The sequence below is a fragment of the Xenopus laevis genome, chromosome 6S, assembly GCF_017654675.1.
Source record: "Xenopus laevis strain J_2021 chromosome 6S, Xenopus_laevis_v10.1, whole genome shotgun sequence".
NCBI lineage: Eukaryota > Metazoa > Chordata > Amphibia > Anura > Pipidae > Xenopus > Xenopus laevis.
The window spans coordinates 86846905-86868416 of NC_054382.1; the positions used below are offsets into that span (position 1 = coordinate 86846905).

General features: G+C 36.4%; 1 protein-coding gene across 1 annotated transcript in view; it reads left to right on the forward strand.

The window, feature by feature from the left end:
- The first annotated feature begins 245 nt into the window (after window positions 1-245).
- neto1.S (neuropilin and tolloid like 1 S homeolog) overlaps window positions 246-21512 on the forward strand; it is a 46158-nt gene continuing 24891 nt past the window's right edge. The window contains exons 1-4 of the mRNA XM_018223606.2: window positions 246-1161; window positions 2356-2409; window positions 4331-4468; window positions 14207-14455. Coding sequence (XP_018079095.1) covers window positions 1134-1161; window positions 2356-2409; window positions 4331-4468; window positions 14207-14455 — 469 coding nt within the window. The 5' untranslated portion in view covers window positions 246-1133. The remainder of the gene's footprint in view (window positions 1162-2355; window positions 2410-4330; window positions 4469-14206; window positions 14456-21512) is intronic.

The following is a 21512-nucleotide window of genomic DNA, read 5'->3' on the forward strand; positions in this document are numbered from 1 at the left end:
TCTCTATATCATACTAAAAGTTATCTCAAAGGTGAACAACCATGTAGATGCCCCTGTGTTACATGTTGTTTGCATTATGTGATCAATGGGTATATAATTGGTCCCTGCCGCATAAGCATTGTCTAGTTGCTGATTTCTTGTACAGTGATGAAATAAAAGAAACCCCTTTCCCTCCCTCTCCCCCCTTTCCTTGGCTCCTGTGCAAAGCCTCCCAGTTTGTTGCTGCTGCTGCTGCTGGCGACTATTTTGCAGCAGGAGTGAAGCTGAAGCAGAGCAGGAGGATGTTGCAGCGCTCGGCTGCTGATAACTGATCTCGATAACTGATCTCTGAAGAAAGAAATGGCCAGAACACGGATTTAGCTTCCTTTTTAACTTTCAGTCTGGAAATGATGTCGGTGATTGCTTACCGAGCAAATCTGCCTTGATGCAGGCTGTTTGCTTAGACGCCGGTACGATCTAAAGTGTGAGGACTCCTCAGACTGGGGGGGGGGGCAGTGTCATCCGGCCTAGTGGATTCAATGGCCAAAGTTTCATTGCAGCTGTGATATTAAAGGGACAGTCAGCACTGAGTGGGATTCTCCTTCATTGGCCGAACCGGTCAAGCAAATCGCTGGTGGTCTGGATTTCTCTAGCCATTGGTACATCCACTAATATGCAGCAATCAGATTGGTTACACCATGGATTTTCTCCTCTCGGGGGGATTTAATCGCGGGGATATTAATAAAAGCTCTGGTGGAGAACATTGCCAAGGTGGAGCGCCGCTATGTAAATCGCCTGGATGCTTCGATCTTCTGATGAAACTAGCGATTGCGTTCGTTTTTGCGATTTGTCTCATTGCTCCCAGCAGCAGTCATGGTAAAGCGAGCGGCTGCTGTCCATTTGCGGTGCCAGCGATCTGTTGCAGCAGAGCTCCAGTGATCCGGATCGCACATGTCATGTAGAAGGACTGTGCTCGGCTGCGGCGCTTCCAGACATTTATCTGCGGATGCGATCGAGCTGATCGAGAGGAAGTGGCGGTTCCTGCTGTGCTGGGTTTCTTTTTTTCTCGTCCATCCTATTCCCCCCGCACTGGAAGTCCTCCTGTATCTAAATGGAATTAGTGGAGATCGAAGCCCCTTGTGTAAGGAACAGACATGATCCATGGGCGCAGTTTGTTTCACAGTAAGTGAGCTCCACTCTCAGCCATGAATATTCTCCAGACTCTCTGTCTCTCTGTCTAGTTCTGTTTGTCTGAATATGAAGCCCCTGCTCCAATGTCCAATGGCCATTATTGAGGCATAAGACTGCTATTGGGATATGGGAGAGAGCTGGCTGGATTGTGCTGGCCATGATTGACAGCCATAGGATGTAGTCGAACTATTTGCAGATACTGTGATGCTTCCTTGCTGCTCTAAAGTAGCACAGTCCTGGCTCTTCTGCAGTGATTAGCAAATGCTGTTTATATGGATATTTATATAGGTTTATCCCAGCTGCTTCTTATAGTGTCTATTCCCTGCACTGTGCTGATGTTAAAAAAAACAAAAAAACAAACAAACAAAAAAAGGACATGGTTGTGGTTGTTGTTTTCAGGCAACTGCACTAAAAATTGCCCCAGCTGCCTGTTTCACTGGATTAAACATTCAAAAGCCGTTTAATGTTAAGGAGGTTCATTTCCATAACTCATTAAGCACCAAGGACAGCTCCGTCTGTGTGTCACTGTAGCTCTCTCTTTTGATGCCACTGTCTCTTATCATAACTGCCTTTCCTCTATCCCTTTCATATGCCCCTTCCACTAGCACAGCCCAGAATAAACTCAAATACATTTTAATTGAAGTACTTCTGCTTGAGGCCTGCTTAGGTAGAACTGTGAGTGTATTTTTGTAAACCCTCATTTTGGATTTGTTGCCAATGGTTTCTAAAAGTGAACAGGCTTTATACAAATATTCATGTGAGATTCATATTCCCCCAAAAGGTGTATGAAAGCACAGCTTTAAAGGTTAATGCAATCATTGGGTATTTCTCCATTGACAGCTATTACTTTCTCTCCGTCTGATTGTTAAGGCTTTAAATAGCTTATTTAATGCATCAAACCATTTAATGTGCCGGATGCAAATCAGATAGTGCTGCTATTTTGGCTGTGCCAGAGACATATGATATGTTGCCTGGACATAGTCAAGTGATGTTTAGTACTGTAATGTTAAGTGCTCTGTGAAATCTTAAGGCTAGAATGTGTGATCTTGGCACCAGTACTTACTGAACCCCAAAATATTTGTTTACAAATCCCAGAGCAAAGGGCTTTATTAAACCTTTCGATTTTGCACATTGATCTCCAAGTATAAATGCATTTGAAAAACAAAGTGTCTTCTTCTGTTTCAGTTGTAACAAGTCTAATTATTCTACATGTATCTTGGGCAACGAAATCAGGAGAAGGTAAGTGCCTTACAAGATTAATCATTTATTTACAGATTATTATTAATTACTATACAATAAATTAGTATGGAAATGTAGTTACAATGTATTTAAAATGTTAAGTTACTAAGGGGCCCATTTACTAAGGGTCGAAGTGAATTCGAAGTGAATATTCGAATTCAAAAATTTCGACGTAATTTTTGGGTACTTCGACCATCGAATATACCAAATTCGACTTCGATTCGTCTTGAAAAAAACTTTGAATATTCGACCATTCAAAAATTGAAGTACTGTCTCTTTAAAAAACTTTCACTTCGACACTTCGCCACCCTAGAACCTATAGCCAACATTTGGCTAAGTTTTTAGAAGTCAAAGTTTTTTTTTTTGAAAATCATTCGTTCGATCGATTTAATCGATAGAATTGTTAGAATCGATGCATTAATCGATTGAACGATGATTTTACTTTGAACGAATATGGCCATATTCGATCAAAAAAAACTTCGAATTCGAATATCGAACTATCGCAATTCGATGGTCCAATTTTGAGGTTTTTGTTCATTTCGAAATTCGAACCTTGAGTAAATGTGCCCCTAAGAGTATTAGCAAGGACAGAAGTAAGTTGCCCAGTGACCTATAATACGCTGCCTTAGAGGTGTATTAACCTTAGTAAAAGCTGTAGACAAAGGGGAAGTAGAATAAAAACTCGACTGCATCTCACAATAGCATTTCTTCGTTGGAATGGGACTGTAAAGGTGGTATACAGACTGACATTGCCATTTTAGACTGTGTCAGTAGTTTATGGGCCTGTGTAAGGGATAAAAACAATGGTCTGCTGGGCTGAAATCTGTCTGGAGATTGGTCAGTTATTTATTGGGAATGACGTACTTCCACATAGTCTGCCGCTTTTAAAAGGTACCTGGTCTGTTAAAACAGAGCAGTGCAGCAGGATTGGTAGCTGCCATGCCATGAGCAGGTGCACTAAAAGCCAGGACTAGACCAACTGAGAACTGACCAGACATTGTATCCACCTCTACCTGCTTCTCTGGTTTGCATTTCTTTGTACTTTAAGGGGCAGATTTATCAAGGGTCGAATTTCGAAGTAAAAAATACTTCGAAATTCGACCATTGAATTAAAATACTTCGAACATCGAAGTCAAAGGATTTTTCACCGAATTTGAACGATTTTAGCGTGTGATCGAACGATTTTACTTCGATGTGTAAAGACTTAGAAAAATGGTCTAGAAGGTCCCCATAGGCTAACATAGCACTTCAGCAGGTTTAATTTGGCAAACTATTGAAGTCAAAGTTTTTTTAAAGAGACAATACTTTGTTTATCGAATATTCAAACTATTTTACTTCAAATCGAATTCGAAGTAAATTCGAAGTCGTAGTATCCTATTCGATGTCGAAGTATCCAAAAAATTTTTTATTTTTTTCATAATCCTCAGAGTTTCAGGTTTCCTGTCATAATAGATTTCGGTAGAAAAGAATCTGCTTTTAATAGAAGGCATATACAACATTGTGGGGCAGATTAATCAAGGGTCGAATTTCGAAGTGGAAATTTTTTCGAAATTTGACCATCCGACATTCAAAGTCGAAGGATTTTTAAGATTGCACGATTGTACTTCGATCTTACTTCGAATTGAATGATTCGAATGATTTAATCGTACGATCGCACGATTTTACAAAAAAAATCCTTCGAACTCTCAAAACTTAGCCAAATACTGGGTTCTAGGAGGTCCCCATAGGCTAACTTAGCAATTCGGCAGGTTTAAGGTGGCGAAGTGTCGAAGTCAAAGTTTTTTAAAGAGACAGTACTTCGATTTTTGAATCTAATTGGTCGAATTTGGCCTACTCGATGGTCGAAGTATCCAAAAATTACTTTGAAATTCGAAGTTTTTGAATATAAAGATATGATATATTTAATTTCTTATTTCTTTAGACAAACCGACCACCACAGAAGGGCAGAATCTAGTAGAGTGTGGTTCTTGGACAAAACACTCAAATGGAGGCACATTCACATCTCCCAACTACCCCAACAAGTACCCTCCTGACAGGGAGTGTGTCTACATCATAGAAGGTATAAATTTTAATTTTTTGTGGCACAATAAGCCTTCACAACATTCACTTGCTATATGTTTAAGAAATACACACATGTATTTATACAGGAAAAGTCAGTTTAGTATGTCATATTATGGGGCAAAGTTTGCCTTAGTCCAGACAACCATAGCCTATAGCAAACAAAAAGCAATTACCTTTTTACATGTCTGCTGCAGTTAGACTAGGGAAAGCAGATGTCACCCTGATTGGTTCCTTTGGTTTACTAGACTGAGGCACAGTTTGCCCATGTTTCTAGATAAGTATCTTTCTGTATATTTTGTGTAAGGCTTTTATTAGCTTCTCCTATAACGTAATCAATGTTGTTTTCCTAATTCTAGAGACTGGTATAATTATATGATCAAAGGTATAGTCACGATGGTCATGTGTAACAATCATGCTGTTATCAGGGTGCTATGATGATACAATTATTACAATAGCTTGTGTGACATTGTTTCTGATGCTGCAGTTTTGCGTAGTGCTAGTCACTGTGTCAAAATTTCAGGAGAGTGTGAAGTTGCTCCTTGGAGAAATGAAGGACAGGCACTAGAGTATACATCATCATAATCACGGTCAGATTTTACTGCAGTGATGTTTTTTCTTGGGTTTGCAGAATACAAATGCACCATATCTCTATATCTATGGATAATGGTAATCATATCTTATAATTGCAAGATGCATTTTGTATTCTTGTTCTTTTTAATGCCAATAGCTTTTTGTTCAGTAAAAGACCTTTAGAGTTCATAGGAAGGTATGAGTGAAAGATGTTTTGTGATTTATCAAATGGTTTATTCTGAGCTCTTTTCAATGCCCTGAAATGTTTTGCACAGCAGTTTGGGATGTTTAAGCAATTACATGAAAAATACATCATACTCTTGGATAATCTTGGGGTTTGCATACATATTTACTGCAAGGGATCTATTTTAGATTTCTCTATTACTCCCAGAGTCTGTCAAAATAACAATTTAAAGGGCATTTAAAATCTAAAATAGAATAAGGCTGTATTTTGTATACTAAATATAAACATGAACTTACTGCACCGCAAGTCTAATCAAACAAATGATTTATGCTTGGCTACAGGGGGTCACCATCTTGTAACTTTGTTAAACATCTTTGCAAGACTAAGACTGTGCACATGCTCAGTGTGGTCTGGGCTGCTTAGGGATCGTCATAAACAAAGCTGCTTGAGTTCTGCATGGTGGGAAGTAAGGCGGGGGCTCCCCCTGCTGTTCATAAGTATGATTGTTTCCCTGCTCAGCAGTTAGGGACGGGATGACAATTGCTATCCACAGCAGTAAATGAAGGGAGATTTTCACTGCATACTGTCAGGTTTGTTATAAAAATGGTACATATTTTTTAATTAAAATATATTGGAGATAGGTTTATTTTTCATAAAATTTTTTGCCTTTACATGCCCTTTAAATGTAAAATGGGCAAACAATTAAAAAACAATTTTTAAAATTAACATTATTCTGATGTTAGATAATTGTGTGCATTCTGATCGTGAAGGCTCCTGAATTGCCATAGTACATGTGATGATGTGAATCAAGCTTTAATCAAATCAAATCAACCCTAGTTGTGATGATGCTATTAGGTGTACAGCTTTTCTGGTGACTTGTGCTATGATCTGAATGACAGTGAAGGAAACAGAGGTTGGGGGATTATGATTATAAGCCACAAGCATGGATATAGTAGGGTAGTCCAACACACAAATCAGGATAGGGTCCTGCAGTGGGTTGGGTAGCACAAAAAAATGGGTAGCCTGCCAGTATAAATATGGGTTGTTGGATCTAGGGGTTGCGGGTCTTATACTCAGTTGCGGATCAGGTCAGATAAAATTGTGGGTCAGGGCTCTGGGTTGCAGGTCTGGGTTCAGAGACAGTTTACAAAATTGGACCCACATAGGAGATCAGGAGATAGAAGGTGGCGAAGAGAATGATTTTTTATATATTGCTAACAAATTAAAATGGGTGTTTTTTCTATATTTCGAAATACTTCTTAAAATGTGAGATTAAGTTAAAAAAACCACGGATGCGATTAATGCTAAACTTTTGCGAGGGATTGTAGAAGTCAATGGGATATGGGCTGATCCTATTGGACCATTTCTCAACCAAAATCAGAATTTTAGAACTTTTCAGATGATTTTGCTAAGATTTGTCAGGAAAACGTCAAAGTTTTAGAGGTCTTCAAGTTATTCGTCCAGCGCTTTTAAATCGGAACTTTTAATATATTCAATGACATTCGTGGTTTTAGAGTTTGTGAGTTTCTTCGTGGTCAGGGGGCAGTTGCTCTTTGATGTGCAGGATCTCTATTCATTTCACAAAATGGGAATTTAATTTCTACTATATGCATGTTTATGTCATCTAGCTGAGGGGCACATTTACCTAGGGTTGAATATCGAGAGTTAATTAACCCTCGATATTCGACCGTCAAAGTAAATTCCTTCGACTTCGAATATCAAAGTCGAAGGATTTTGCCCTATTCCTACGATCGAAGGAATAATTGTTCGAATGATTAAATCCTTCGAAATGAACGATTCGAAGGATTTTAATCCATCGATCCAAGGATATTCCTTCGATCAGGAAATTGTTAGGAAGCCAATGGGACCTTCCCCATAGGCTAACATTGGCCTCGGTAGGTTTTAGGTAGTGAACTAGGGGGTCGAAGAATTTTTTAAAGAGACAGTACTTCGACTATCGAATGGTCGAATAGTCGAACGATTTTTAGTTTGAATTGTTCGATTCGAAGTCGAAGGTCATAGTCGAAGGTCGAAGTAGCCCATTCGATGTTCGAAGTAGCCATAATCGACCATTCGAAATTCAAACTTTTTTCCTCTTTTCCTTCACTCGAACTAAGTAAATGGGCCCCTTAGTGTTTTTGTACCTGAATTTAAACCAAAGTTAATTCTATAATATTTTAGTAATTTTTTGCTACAAGATGCCATTATATGGAGTGATATTGTGAATAGTTTGGTTAATTTTATCAGTATTGCAGGAGCATCATGACACATCTGGTTTGAGGAGCAGGTCATGAGTCAGTAACTGCAATTGACATAAACAACCCTTTGTAAAAAAGCAGATCCAAGTGTTTCATTTAAACATAAATAACTTGCTATTAGTGATGGGCGAATTTGTCCCTTTTCGATTCGGCAAAAAATTTCTGGCAAATTCATGAAACTGCGAAAAATTTGCAAAACTCGAATTCTGACACCCGTGTCAATTTTGACTTTAAGTCAATGAGCATCCGAATAATGTTGACGTGTGACGGTTTTGACGTGAGTCACTTTTCAGTCGCGCGTCCAAAATGTTTTGACCGCCGGCAAATCTACGCAGCAGTTTCATGACTTTATTCACCGGCGGTGAAATGTGGAAATTCACTGTGAATCTGCGCCTATCGAATTTATTCCCCCATCACTACTTGCTAAATACATTTTTATGAGTTCCCCCGGAAGGATGTTGCTAATCTTTTATATCCTATAATCCTTTATATCCTTTATATATGGACAAGACATCTGTAGCAACTTGTAGGGTGTGTTTTGAGTTTTTATTTTGTATTACATGTAATGCTTTTCCTGCACAGACATATGGAGAATTGTTTGTCTTGCATGCATGATTGCATGTGTGTACAGTTTATCTGTATAGCGACATAAATTATCACTATCCTTTATTTTTATGGTCCAGCCTATAATGTAATGCACCACATGAAAGAGACAGTTAATCATTCACATCAGCCAATATGTATACAGCAGTTTGTTATGCTAAAAGCAACCATAAAAACCAGCCATCATCATATACAGTATATATACTATAGTCACATACTGATGAAGCAGATTGGAAATAATACAGATGAGCTGTAAAACCTTGCTAGGTAAATATCACCTCAGCTATTGCTAAGCTACAACACCCAGCATGCTTCACTTCCTTATCATATGTTGGGGGATCGGCACATTCCAGTGCATTATCAGTCTGTAGCAGTGGCATCCTATGTATTATATATATATATATGGGATGACTTTGATGTAGTTGGCCAGCTTAAATATATTGCAATATATGGACAAACAATCCCTGTGTTGTTTAAAGGGTAAGGCATTTTTTAGTAGCAGTATGCACAAAATGTCTCTGTCTTAAATATATTGATAATGGGTTGAGTGCAGAGGACTCTTGTATTTGACTATATGTATTTTGTGGTCACACCCTCATTGCACCCCCGCCTAATGGTTTTAAAAAATAGTGGTGAGCACAACTTTCCCTTGTTTTTTATATATATATCTATATATATATATAGATATATATAGATATATATATATATATATATATATATATATATATATATATATATATATATATATATATATATATATATATATATATATATATATATAGATACCCATTGTGGTGGGGATATGATGCAACCATCCAACAGACTGCTTACTAGGCATTATCAATCAAATCTTGATATCACACACAATCCATACACTCTTTTATGCCACTCTTTTCATGCCACTGAAGAACAGAGAGTGCTACAGATTTTTTTCATAATACGATCGAACGATTTAACCCTTCGAATCGAACGCCTCAGATAGGTTCTAGGATGTCGCTCATAGGCTCAATTCAAATCAAAGTCCAATTTTGGCCTATTCTATAATCAAAGTACCCAAAAATTACTTCGAAATTTTTTGATTCGAAAATTCACTTCGACCTTTGATAAATCTGCCCCTAAGTGTATAGTAGGCATGGGAATTACATACAACTTGTGGATTCTTATAAAGAGATTTTAAGCAGTGGCTTTTTATGCTATCATCTGAATGGAAATTGTAAAGGAAGCAATTATACGTAAATACAAGATACTCTTTAAAGCTAAATTAAGTTTGAGATCCATGAATGCTTTTTTTCCATAATTTATCACTAACAAGTTATACCGCTCTTGTAAAACAATATAATAGGCATGGGATGTTTATTCCGGAAATCCTTTATCAAAAATGCTCCAAACTACAGTACTGCAAATGCAACTGCCAATAGTGTTCTATTTATGCTTTTTTTCTGTAATAGTAAAAGTGAACCTTGTACTTGATGTTAATCAAGCTGCATAAATCTATGCTAATATTAAACAAATCCCATTGAACTTTTTAATGTTTCATTTTTTTAATAGTATGAAGGTATAGTTCCCTATATTATGTTATGACCCCTTATTTAAAATACCCCGATCCCAATAGATGACATACATTACATTGTACAAACAAGAGACTTAAATTATAACACAGACAATGTATAACAGAAAGATATGTAAAAGGGAAGAACGTTGGGGCACAGCATTATTTTAAAAAAGGTCCACCCAACATGAACCCAAAGGTGAAAGAATCTTCTGCCTTCTGCACTTACATGAAATCATCTAGTCTGATCTGCTAGATTCCATGGAGACACACTCTGGAGATAATGAACTAAAGGTGCAGAGATTACTACTAATTTAATAACCTAAAGCAAGTGCAACCAATCAGCATTAAAATGCATCTCTAAGCCTAATTGGTTGCTTTGGTTCACTAGACCTGTTTATTCAATTTTCCTGTAAGTGGTAAAATGCAACCTCTTGCTTCCCATTATTATTTCAGTTCACATTGTATTGCTAAAGTCTGTCTTCTGAGTAAGGTTCATCCTTGGGGTGCCATAATGAGACATAGCCGCTGGGATCCCAGAGATGGTCTTGATGTTAATTTTAAATTATTATTTTGGTTTAAGTAGCCAAGTAACTAAACTGTATGCTGTTTATAAAACCTAGCATACATATTAAATAGCAGTGTAGTGATTTAGAAGTGTCAGAATTAATATTTATGTTGTACACTACATTAATGCATCTTGCTGAGGATAGAGATGCTGAAGGATAAGAGGTGGGGGAAACAGGCCTAGTTAATATGGAATTTAGGACTCAAACTGAAATTGCTCAAGGGGAATCAATATATCATATAATCAGTAAAACATATAATCAACCACTGCACAATAGTGTACTGCAGCTGCAAAATCATCGACATCAATTAGTCAATGCAGAAGACATTCAAATAGAAATCATTCCAATCAGTCCACTGTGGCAGTCACTTGGGGGTGAAGGCAGTTACCTGATCATTCAAACAAAAAGCTGCCTGACATTACTCAAACAGTATTGATCCTCCTGGAGTGTGGGGGTTGCTGGCCTGTGACCTGGCAAAATGCAGAAAAGAAAGTGCTGAGCAATTAGGTAACACTAGGGAGATTTAACTGAATGCTACCATTAAATTAAAGGGGCTGTTCACCTTCCAAACACTTTTTCCAATTGAGTTGTTTTTAGATAGTTCGCCGTAAACAAATACTTTTTTCAATTACTTTCCATCTTTTATTGTTTTCCCAAGATTGAAGATTAAAGTTTAATATCCGTGTCTCTGGTGTTTGTTTGGCAGCCCAGTGATCCAGGTGAAGATTCTGAACTGTTATCAAAGTAAAGTCTAAGTTTTTTTTTGGTCGAATAGGTCAGTTTTCAATCAAATAGGTCCGTATTCAACCGAATTCAAATCATACGTATCGAAGGAGTGTGCATTAGATCGAATTGGATTAGAAGTTTTTCCCCAAAAAAACCTTTGATTTTTGAAAGTCCACCAATTGACTCCAAATAGGTTCTAGGAGGTCTAAAAAGGCAATTTAGCAGGTCTTAAACGAATGGTCGAAGACGATTTTTTAAAGAGACAGTACATGATAAATGTTGATATTCGAATTTTCGAATTTTTTTCAAATTCAAATTGAATATGGACTATTCCCTAGTCAAAGTACACAAAAAATATCTCGAAATTTGAATTTTTTTCATTCGAAAATTCACCTCGACCTTTGATAAATCTGCCCCTAAATGTATCAATAGACCCCCCTCCCAGAGCTGGTTTAGAAGGTGAAAAATTAAACTTTACACTTCAATGTAAATGTCACAAATAGAAAGTCTATTTCTGGTGAACTATCTGAAACCAACTGAATTGGAAAAAGTGTTTGAAAGTGAACCATCCCTTTAATTTTGGGTTTAGCCGTTTTACATTGTTTTCGCTCCTATCCTAATGCTTTTTCTTCAATTGCAGCTATAATAACAAATTCCTACTTCAACAAAACACCTCAAAAGACATCAAAGTAGAAAATGTTCATACTTAGTTTTAAAAATAAGACCCCATGACCTGACTACAATGAAAAAATAAATAAAAAACAGTGCCATTTGCCATCCCATGCGCTCAAACACAATATCATGGAAGCACTAACATTGCAGGAAGGTCACCACTTTCTTATTTACATACAGGGTATAACCCTTACTTCCTCTGCACCACGCTATATCTCTTTATGTTACTATAGATTCCTAACTGTTGCCTCTCTTCTTTCCCCCCACTTTCGCTGCTGTATCCCATCCTAAATCTCTCTCTGTCAGGCTTCTCCTTCCATCCAGCTTTTTATCCTTGTATTTCATGCTCAATTTCCTCAAATGAAAACAGAAAAACGACATGTTCAAGCACTGGCATGATATCTCATTCAGTCTTGGCACTTTTTGGGCAATGCCTCAGGCACTGATAATGGCAGTGCTTATTACCCCATGTTTGTATCTGTAAATTACCCACCTAATTTGATTGTAAACTCTATAGGGCAAGTAACACCTTCCTCCTTCCTTAACACATGTACAATTTAGTGCATGGCATGTTGTTATTTATGTTCTATTATTGCATTGCAAGACAAAGCCAATACCTTGCACTTGATCCAAACTAAGATATAATTAATCCTTACAGGAGGTAAAATAATTCTATTGCATTTAATTAATGTGTAAATTATTTTTTTGTAGACTTAGGGGAACATTTACTAATAATCGTATTGCGATTTTTTTTTTTAACGAATCTCAAAAAAATGTGTGGTTTTCCTATATTTCTATAAAGCTCTAAAAATTTGAGATTTATTAAGGGGCCGATTCACTAACTTCGAGTGAAGGATTCGAAGGTAAAAAACTTTGACCATCGAATGGGCTACTTCGACCTTCGACTACGACTTCGAATCGAAGGATTCGAAGTAAAAATCGTTTGACTATTCGACCATTCGATAGTCGAAGTACTGTCTCTTTAAAAAAACACTTCGACCCCCTAGTTCGCCATCTAAAAGCTACCGAAGTCAATGTTAGCCTATGGGGAAGGTCCCCATAGGCTTGGCTAACTTTTTTTGATCGAAGGATATTCCTTCGATCGTTGGATTAAAATCCTTCGAATCGTTCGATTCTAAGGATTTTATCGCTCGATCGAAGGAATTATCCTTCGATCGTTCTATCTATCTATCTGTGCTAAATCCTTTGACTTCGATATTCGAAGTCGAAGGATTTTAATTCCTAGTCAAATATCGAGGGTTAGTTAACCCTCGATATTCGACCCTTAGTGAATCGGCCCCTAAGTGTAAAAACCATGAAAACCTCTAAGGCAAAGCTTCGCCAAAGAAAAGTTGTTGAGGTGCTACAGAAGTGGGAATTACACTGATCTTATTGCACTGCTTTTAATCAATTTGGACTTTTAGTGGTTTTTGGATTTTTTTTACTAGGAATTTTAAAAACTCCAATTTTTAGAGGTTTTTGAGGCATTCATATATTTTAGCGCATCATTCAGGGCTTTTTTCATTTGTACGTTTTATATTCAGGTCTTATCTATTTAAGTTTGAATTGTAGTGGTTTTAGAGGTTTTTGAAACCATGACTAAACTCACAAACTCTAAAACCACAACTGTCATTGAATTTATTAAAAGTTTGTATGATAAAATGAAAAAATTACAAATTGCGCTGAACAATCAAAAAAATCGGAATGCCACAAAATCCTTTAATAATGTGTTTTTTTTGGACAATTCGTATCGAAAAAAAATCCAAAAACCTCTAAAATTCTGATAGGTTTTAAAATGGGGATCAGCGCTCCTCCCACTGATTTCTGCAGCACCTCTACTACTTTTACTTGGGGAAGTTTGGTATGAAAGGCTTTCGTGGTTTTTTCACTTGGATCTTGGTTTTAGAGCTTTTTAGAAAACCAGGAAAACCGTGAATTTCTCGTTAATCATGAAAAAAACGCAATTTCTGGTCCCCAGCATTCTGGATAACAGGTCCCATACCTGTAATATAATGTTTGAATGCACAGTGCTGCATATTCAAGTAGCATTATTTACATAGAGATATAAATGCTTAGATATGAAAATTCTAAGTAGTGATACAGTCTGTGCAACTGAACTGTGTCTTTAGTGTGTAAGCTTCAGCTCAGTGACTCCCTCCTCCTTTTCCATTTGCCTGACATGGAGTAGTAACTTGTACGTAGTGTGCTATTATTTTTATTTACAAAAGAATCAATAAAATATGAAACGATCATAAAACAAAAAGAACTTTAGATGACGGTGTAAACAGATGATCCTTCAAACAATTTGCTATTTCTGCAAAATTAAAAGTGCATAATTACCTATCCTTCCAGTGCATTGTACATTGCACAATCCAAAATGCACAATTCATTATCTTCTTGGTAATCCTCCAACACTTTTATTGTTCGTATTGCTACTCCTACATCTACTTTGTTTAATTATAATAACAATTTTCTACTTTACTTTTAGCTTGCTGCTACTTCCTAAAACACTCTTAAATGACGGTGTTAGTATAAATAATGTTGGATCTCAACGCTCGTGTAACTAGAAACTGAATATTTCTTTTCAATGACATTTCTATTCCAGCGACCCCTAGACAATGCATCGAGCTGCGTTTTGATGAAAATTACTCCATAGAATCTTCATGGGAATGTAAATTTGATCACATTGAAGTGAGAGATGGACCATTTGGCTTTTCTCCAATCATTGGGCGCTATTGTGGACAACAAAGCCCACCTTTAATAAAATCAAGTGGAAGATTCCTTTGGATTAAATTTTTTACTGATGGTGAACTGCAATCTTTGGGGTTTTCTGCACAATATAATTTTACACCAGGTGAGTAAACATTTTTTTTTTCGGTTTTTTTTTATTTGTAAAGTTTAATATTTTTTATATATACAGTATACAGTATTTCTATAGTGATGTGATTAGCAGCTGTACTGTTGGATTTTTGCGTATCATTGTCACTTAAATACTATCTCATTTCTTCTTCTTCACTAGTACAGTTGTTGTTGGGATCATTCAAATTTTTACCATAAATGGTGCTTTTGCTAAGAAGAATTAATTCATGGTGTAACTTTCACAGATCTGAATTGTGGGGTATTTGACATTTAACAAAATCACTGTTATCATCAATCTATATCAGCTGTCAAGAGCCATATTTGAGCTTAAATGGCTGATTCCTTCACTAGCCCTAATAGGGGATTTACGATGTAAATCAACAGTATACTCTATTCTCTTTTTCTCTTGGGTATTCAATCATTTTATCTGTCTTTCTCACCTTTTTGGAGTCTGTGGGGCACATTTACTAAGGGTTGAATTTTGAAGCCCCTGTATCTCCACAATATTTGCTAGAAAGAAACCGGCTAGTAATTAGTTTAAATCTGTTCACTAATGTGTTAAAGAATTCATTTTGTATGGATCTTTTTATTCATTATTTAAACATTGTTTTAACCAGTGAAACATGATCTTAATAACCTTTTTGGTTTGCTGTTCTAGTATCTAAGTCTAAGTTATTATGTACAGTCTGTGTCATACTATGATCTATTTAGTGGTATAAAGATGACCCATACTCACCTTTATTGATAATTATAACATACATGCAAATAGCTACTACCACACTGACAGCAAAAATGCATTGAAATCCTGCAATATGTTAAAAAAAAATACTGTATATAGAACCATGAGTAATTTTATAATATAGTCTTATAATACGTACACAAGAGTCATAAATATCCTGATACAGGCATAGGATCCCTTATCCGGAAACCCAATATCCAGAAAGCTCAGAATTACGGAATGGTTGTCTCCCATAGACTCAATTTTATCGAAATTATCCAAATTTTTAAAAAATATTTCCTTTTTCTCTCTAATAATAAAACAGTAGCTTGCACTTGATCCCAACTAAGATATAATTAATCATTATTGGAAGCAAAACCAGCCTATTGGGGTTTTTTAAATGAATTTCTTGTAGACTAATTTGAAAACCCAAATTACAGAAAAATGCTTTATCCGGAAAACCCCAGGTCCTGAGCATTCCGGATAACAGGTCCCATACCTGTGTGTGTGTGTGTGTGTGTGTGTATATATATATATATATATATATATATATATATATATATATATATATATAATTATTCATTTATTAACATAGAATTTGCAAATAAGACAGATGCACATATATAGTCATAGTATAGTTCAAAGCAGATTTCTTTACCCATTGCCCCTCCAGTGATTGCGGGGCCTGTTGTGTCTCTTGTAACACCCATGTTATCTAACTCATCTAACTCAATGTATCTATATATTTTCATAGACACACAATATATTATATTCTCTATATATTGTTTGATTGAAATCATCTCCTGCTGTATTTGAATTAACATGGCAGGAAAATTTGGGCATTTAAAATATGGTCCCATTGATTTAAGTACTCAACATATATATATATATATATATATATATATATATATATATATATATATATATATATACAAGGTACATAATAAAGCAAGCATGGTGTTACAGCGGTTATCACTTCTGCTTTACAGTGCTGTGGTACTGGGTTTGATTCTGTTCAGAACATGCCTTGTGCTTGTCAAGTTTTCACCAGCACCCCAAAATCATAGGGACAAAGTTATCAAATTTATCAAACTGGGGAACCCCAAATAATTTCCAGCAGTTTGATATTTTCTCTAATTATCAGCTGTCAGGAACCCGTCTTTAATGTGCTGTAAAAAAATATAGTTGCCTATTAATCAGAATGGGGTGTCAGTGTGGAGAAAAGATTCAGACAACAATTTTCCATTCTGTAATGAATAGTTCTGGATCGCAATATAAATGGTTAAAGTATTGGTACTGTTTTACTGACTCGTAACTGTCATTACCACTTAAAATGTACCTGTACTTAATAAATCGACCCCTCGTTGTCAGGTTAATTGGCTTCTAAGAATACTGACCCTAGTAGGGACCTTAGATTAGAAACTCCACTGAGGCTGGGAATGATGAACAATCTTTGTAAGTAGTATGTAATGTCAGTACTCTTTAACAAAGAATAATAATCATTGTGCTGCTAGATATATAATGGCATAGAGCTTCCACACACCCAATATTTATGTTGAACACTTTATATTTTTCTAACTTTGTGGGGCTTTATTGTGTCATTCATTCTTGCCTATGCAAAGGTTTCTTCTGAGAAGAACAAATGGCAGAAAATATGCAGATCTAATGGCAAATGCAAAAATAAATATGTACGTATCTTTATAGTTTGCCTTTACAGTTTGCAATCGAAACAAATAAATCACAACAATATTTCTACAGACTGCTACCATTGGTTTGTGCAAATAAGGAATGGTGAGGAATGATAACTTTGCAATACAATTTCTTCACAATCTTTTACTCCATAACTCTCAGTAAAACAACATCACCATGCAAGCAGCCATCACCACTTTGACACCAAAAATGTATTACAATCCGCTCTTTACAATGTGTAAGAAGAATGATTTCTTTCTAAGATACAGTACATGCCGTAGGACATTGGAAATGCACAGTTTATCAGGGAAATGTAATGTCATCACAGTGTCAATTTAATCTCAGTCACAAATCCTTAAATCATTTCCATTCATCTTCAGTTTTTTTTGTAAGGCTGGTGTACATATATATATACACAGGTCTCTCGGAAATGTGGTACAGAATCCATTTACTGGCTATATAAATGTTATTCTGCTACAACAGAGCATCTATAAATGCTGATTATATAATACTATATTGAGAAATTCCAGGGGAAGCATGCCTTAGCTTTTAGCATTGTTTACGTTCACTATAAATAATTGTCCCACAGATCCTTGCAAAATATCTTGTAGCTTATGTTTCTACTGAACACAATACCAATTTGTCTTACATAATTTGCGACATTCACCAGGTGTTAATTCGTACCACTACGCTAATTCACTAAAATGCGAAGTTGTGTCGCAGCAGCCGAACGCTGGTGAATTTTCTATATGGTTACTTTGGCAGGACGAGCATATCATAGTGAATTTTCACCAGCTTTAATTTCTGCCTAGTGAAACTAGCACTCTTACGTTTAGGTTAATTTGAATAGTACCTAAAAGTCATATGGACGACTTTAATAGTAATGTTGGTGCAAATGCTTAAAGTGGCCACTTTTTAAAACAAATGTCCAATGAGTCATAATAAAGACAGAAAAGATCCTCTAATGCCCTAGACATGAGCCCACCCTTATATAAATGTGGCATGCCCCTCAAATTAGTTAAAGATTTGTTCACACATAAGTTTGGACTTTTGAATGCAATCTCGCTTTAAAAAAGCGTTTTTTACAACTTTAATGCATTTCCAGCATACAGGATATGATGTCGCTGATTTAGGATTGAGAAAGATGTAGCTTTGTTTTATCAGTTCGCCTGGTCTGAGGTGGTGAAGTAAACTCTGACGAAAGGGGTAACGTTCAGTAAAATTCACATGTTGGTGAATTTTCAGAGTAATGACTGACTGTCTTGTTCACTAGCGAATAGTCCTTTACGCCTGTTAGTGAATCGGCAATGAGATTTCTGGCAAATTTTGACTAGCAATGGCCACCTCACCCTTAGTGAATCTGTCCCATAGTATTCAGTCACCTTTGAATATTAATTAAGGGAAATCATTCCACAGATTAGAGTACATGGCAAATTGCTATTATGAAAATATTTTCTTTTGGTAAATAAGAAAGGACAAGAAAATGCTGTGGGAGTAACACTTGCCATAAGAGGTCAAATTAAAGAACATGTGGTGCATAAACAGAGAACTGTGAAAGACATATGTACATGATTAACTGCAACAAAGTGACCTGTTGGATGTGTTCTCAAGCTATTGTGAGATTGGGGGATGTTTGAAATCTTGATTTGTAGGATGCACGGTTGGGTTAGGGTCCTAACCTTTGTGCCTCCAGCTGTTGCCAAACTATAAGTCCCACTTGGCTCCAACATAAAATCAATTGTTGAAGATTGCTGGGTGGTATAGTTTAGCAGTAGCTGTGAATTGCCTATTTAGAATATTGATTATTGGTTTGACTGAGAAGTCAGTTTGTCTTTACTAGGCAGGCCTGTTTTTGCTTGTTTATTGCAGCCTACACATAAATAAATATGAGTCCATTGCTGGTGGCCTTTTCTATGTGGTTGTAAGAATCAAGAGTTGAAATGGATACCCTGCACTAAAGTGGTTTGCCTATTTCTCTTGTTGTAGAGGCTGTTTTATTCAAAAGCAATTGAATCAGTACAACAATCATACAGGATGTCATATAGTATTAATATTTCCATAACTCTCTAGTATAAATGTTGAAGGTTGTTTTGTGCTCAGTACAGCATTATATTGCATTGTATTGTACATGGTTGTATTCATGAATTTAAGCATAATTTTATCTGATTTGCAGGCACAGTTACTTGTACATGATAGCAGATCCCATTCCAAACCATTGTTATTTTTGTAAAAGCATATGTGTGAGCTTCTTTTTTTTAAATTCTAGTTTAAAGGAGAACGAAAGGCAATTTACATTGGGGGTGCCAAAAGTTAGGCAACCCAAGTGATTATATTTACTTACCTGACACCCCGGGCCAGTGCTCCTGTCAGCAGAAAACTGCACCAGCCAGGGGTTCTTCCAGCGAGCACCACGGAGTTATCCTCTTTCTTCTTCTTCGGTTTTCAAATTTCCCAGAGCAGATGCATGTTCAGCAGAAAGAAACAGCAGGCCTTTTCGTTAATGTGCGGCTTTTCGCTCTACTGCACATGCACAGCCGCAAGAAGGCCGAGGAAGCAGGAAGAGTATCGCTCCATGGTGCTCACTGGAAGAACCCCAGGACAGTGCAGATTTCTACTGATAGGTGCATCAGCCCAGGGAGTCAGGAAAGTAAATATAATCACTTGGGGGTGCCTAACTTTTGGCACCCCCAAGTGTAATTTGCCATTTGTCTTCTTTTAATAGATGTAACTATCGTGTGTAAATGTAAATATGATGATTGAACTTGTATTTTTCCTTTTAGGATAAAAATCAGAAGAGATTCAAATTAAAATGTACACACACACACACACACTGCAATGTGCCTACTTTGGCTGAAAATATTGCAATGGATGATAGCAAAAAGAACATTTGGAATTTGAGTAAAAATTTGACATTGTAATAAGCTTTTCAGGATTCATCTAGATATTTTTTCCACTTTGAAGTCCATATTTTAATTTTGTATACCACTGTATTGCATTGTAAATTGGGTGCTTCTATTGCACCTTAAGACAGAACAGGAGTTGTTGTAGGAGAGGAAGGAATACCATGAAAGCAGCTTGATACATGTGTTCCTTTCTTGCTATTAGTTATTTCTTGCTATATAACCCCCCCCCCCAGGCCAGACTCAATGACCGCATCAAATGGCTGCCATGAACTGTGATACCTGAATCTGCACAGAGGGGGCAAGTAAAAGGTTAGGGGCATTTCCCTGGGTTAGTAGTGAGGCTGGGGGGGGGGGGAGAGGAGGGAGGGGGGTCTACGTAGGTTCTCCTTTAAGCATTTCTCTCATGCTGCTCCTTGTCTATGAATTCCTATGAATAAACCCTAACCTTTGCATTTATGAAACAATTACTCAATCAAAACTTCAAACACTAGTTACCGACTGATGTGTGCCTATAAATGACCTTTCCACTTAAATTGTAAGCTCCACAGGTTAGGGACTTACTTCTTCTTGTCTCTAACCACTTAGCAATTCATCATGAATCTAACTGTATTTGGTGTTCAACAAGTTGCTAGGCAACTGCTGCTGGCACCAAACATGGCTGCTCCCAAAAGGAGACATAGTATTTATTGCATGCTTTAATACTTTGGACTGTAGGAGGAGGCAGGTGAGTCAGGAGACCCAACACTACCTTCATTATGCATATATGGAAATTTCCATAAACTCATGTAAATTTCAGCTTACTAATACGTTATATTTCAAACAATACCTTCAATACAGATAGCTAAGCAGTTCTGAGATTGATGACGTACCGTGACAAAAAAATTAAAATACAGAAACAGATGATAAATTATGACTTTTATGTATAGCAACCTAAATCCAATATTATGCAAAAATATGTACTTCTACTTCTGTAAATGCCAAATGAAAAACAGATGGAATAATACGGGTACAATGCTCGTTAGATCAATATACATTCACTTTTGATAGACTGAACACACATAAATCAATAATCGTTTATATCTTTGTCTGGGTGATAATTAGATTTGTGTTTGCTCTAAGCTATTTTCTTAAGTATCTGATAAACATTTGACTATACAGTAGAGCCAGACCCAAAATTCAAACAAATTGATTGCTGTGGCACATTTATTATTAAGAAAGTCTTTGAAGCATAACCGACTCTCACTGGGTTGCATTATTATTCTGCTCACAAGCCAACTCTCTGGATGAAACTGTGAAACCACCTATTGTTGTGTAAAAGGACTTACAAACATCCTTCCCCAGATGTTATCTAATAGTTACTGCCCAAGGGACCAAACTTTAACATGGAGGATCGTGTACCTAATAATTCTAGTCACTTTGTTATTATATGAAATAGTCAGAGCTTGAATCCATTTCTAATGGCCTTACAAATTGATTCATAATACACAAAATACACTCATTAACTAAAGAAGAAAAGAATAGTTATAAAATATTGAATTTTAAAACTCAATGTGTGACATTTCACACTGCAATTTGTATTCCCTTTTCAAAAAAACATTTTCTTTACACTTAAGTGCAAAATAATGGTATTTTAACAAAACTTTCTGATTCATTTCTGAAATTAGACCTCTGCTGTAGAAGAATATTTATTAAATTTTCACTCATATTTATCTTTTTTACATGGCCATCTGCTAATGTATTTT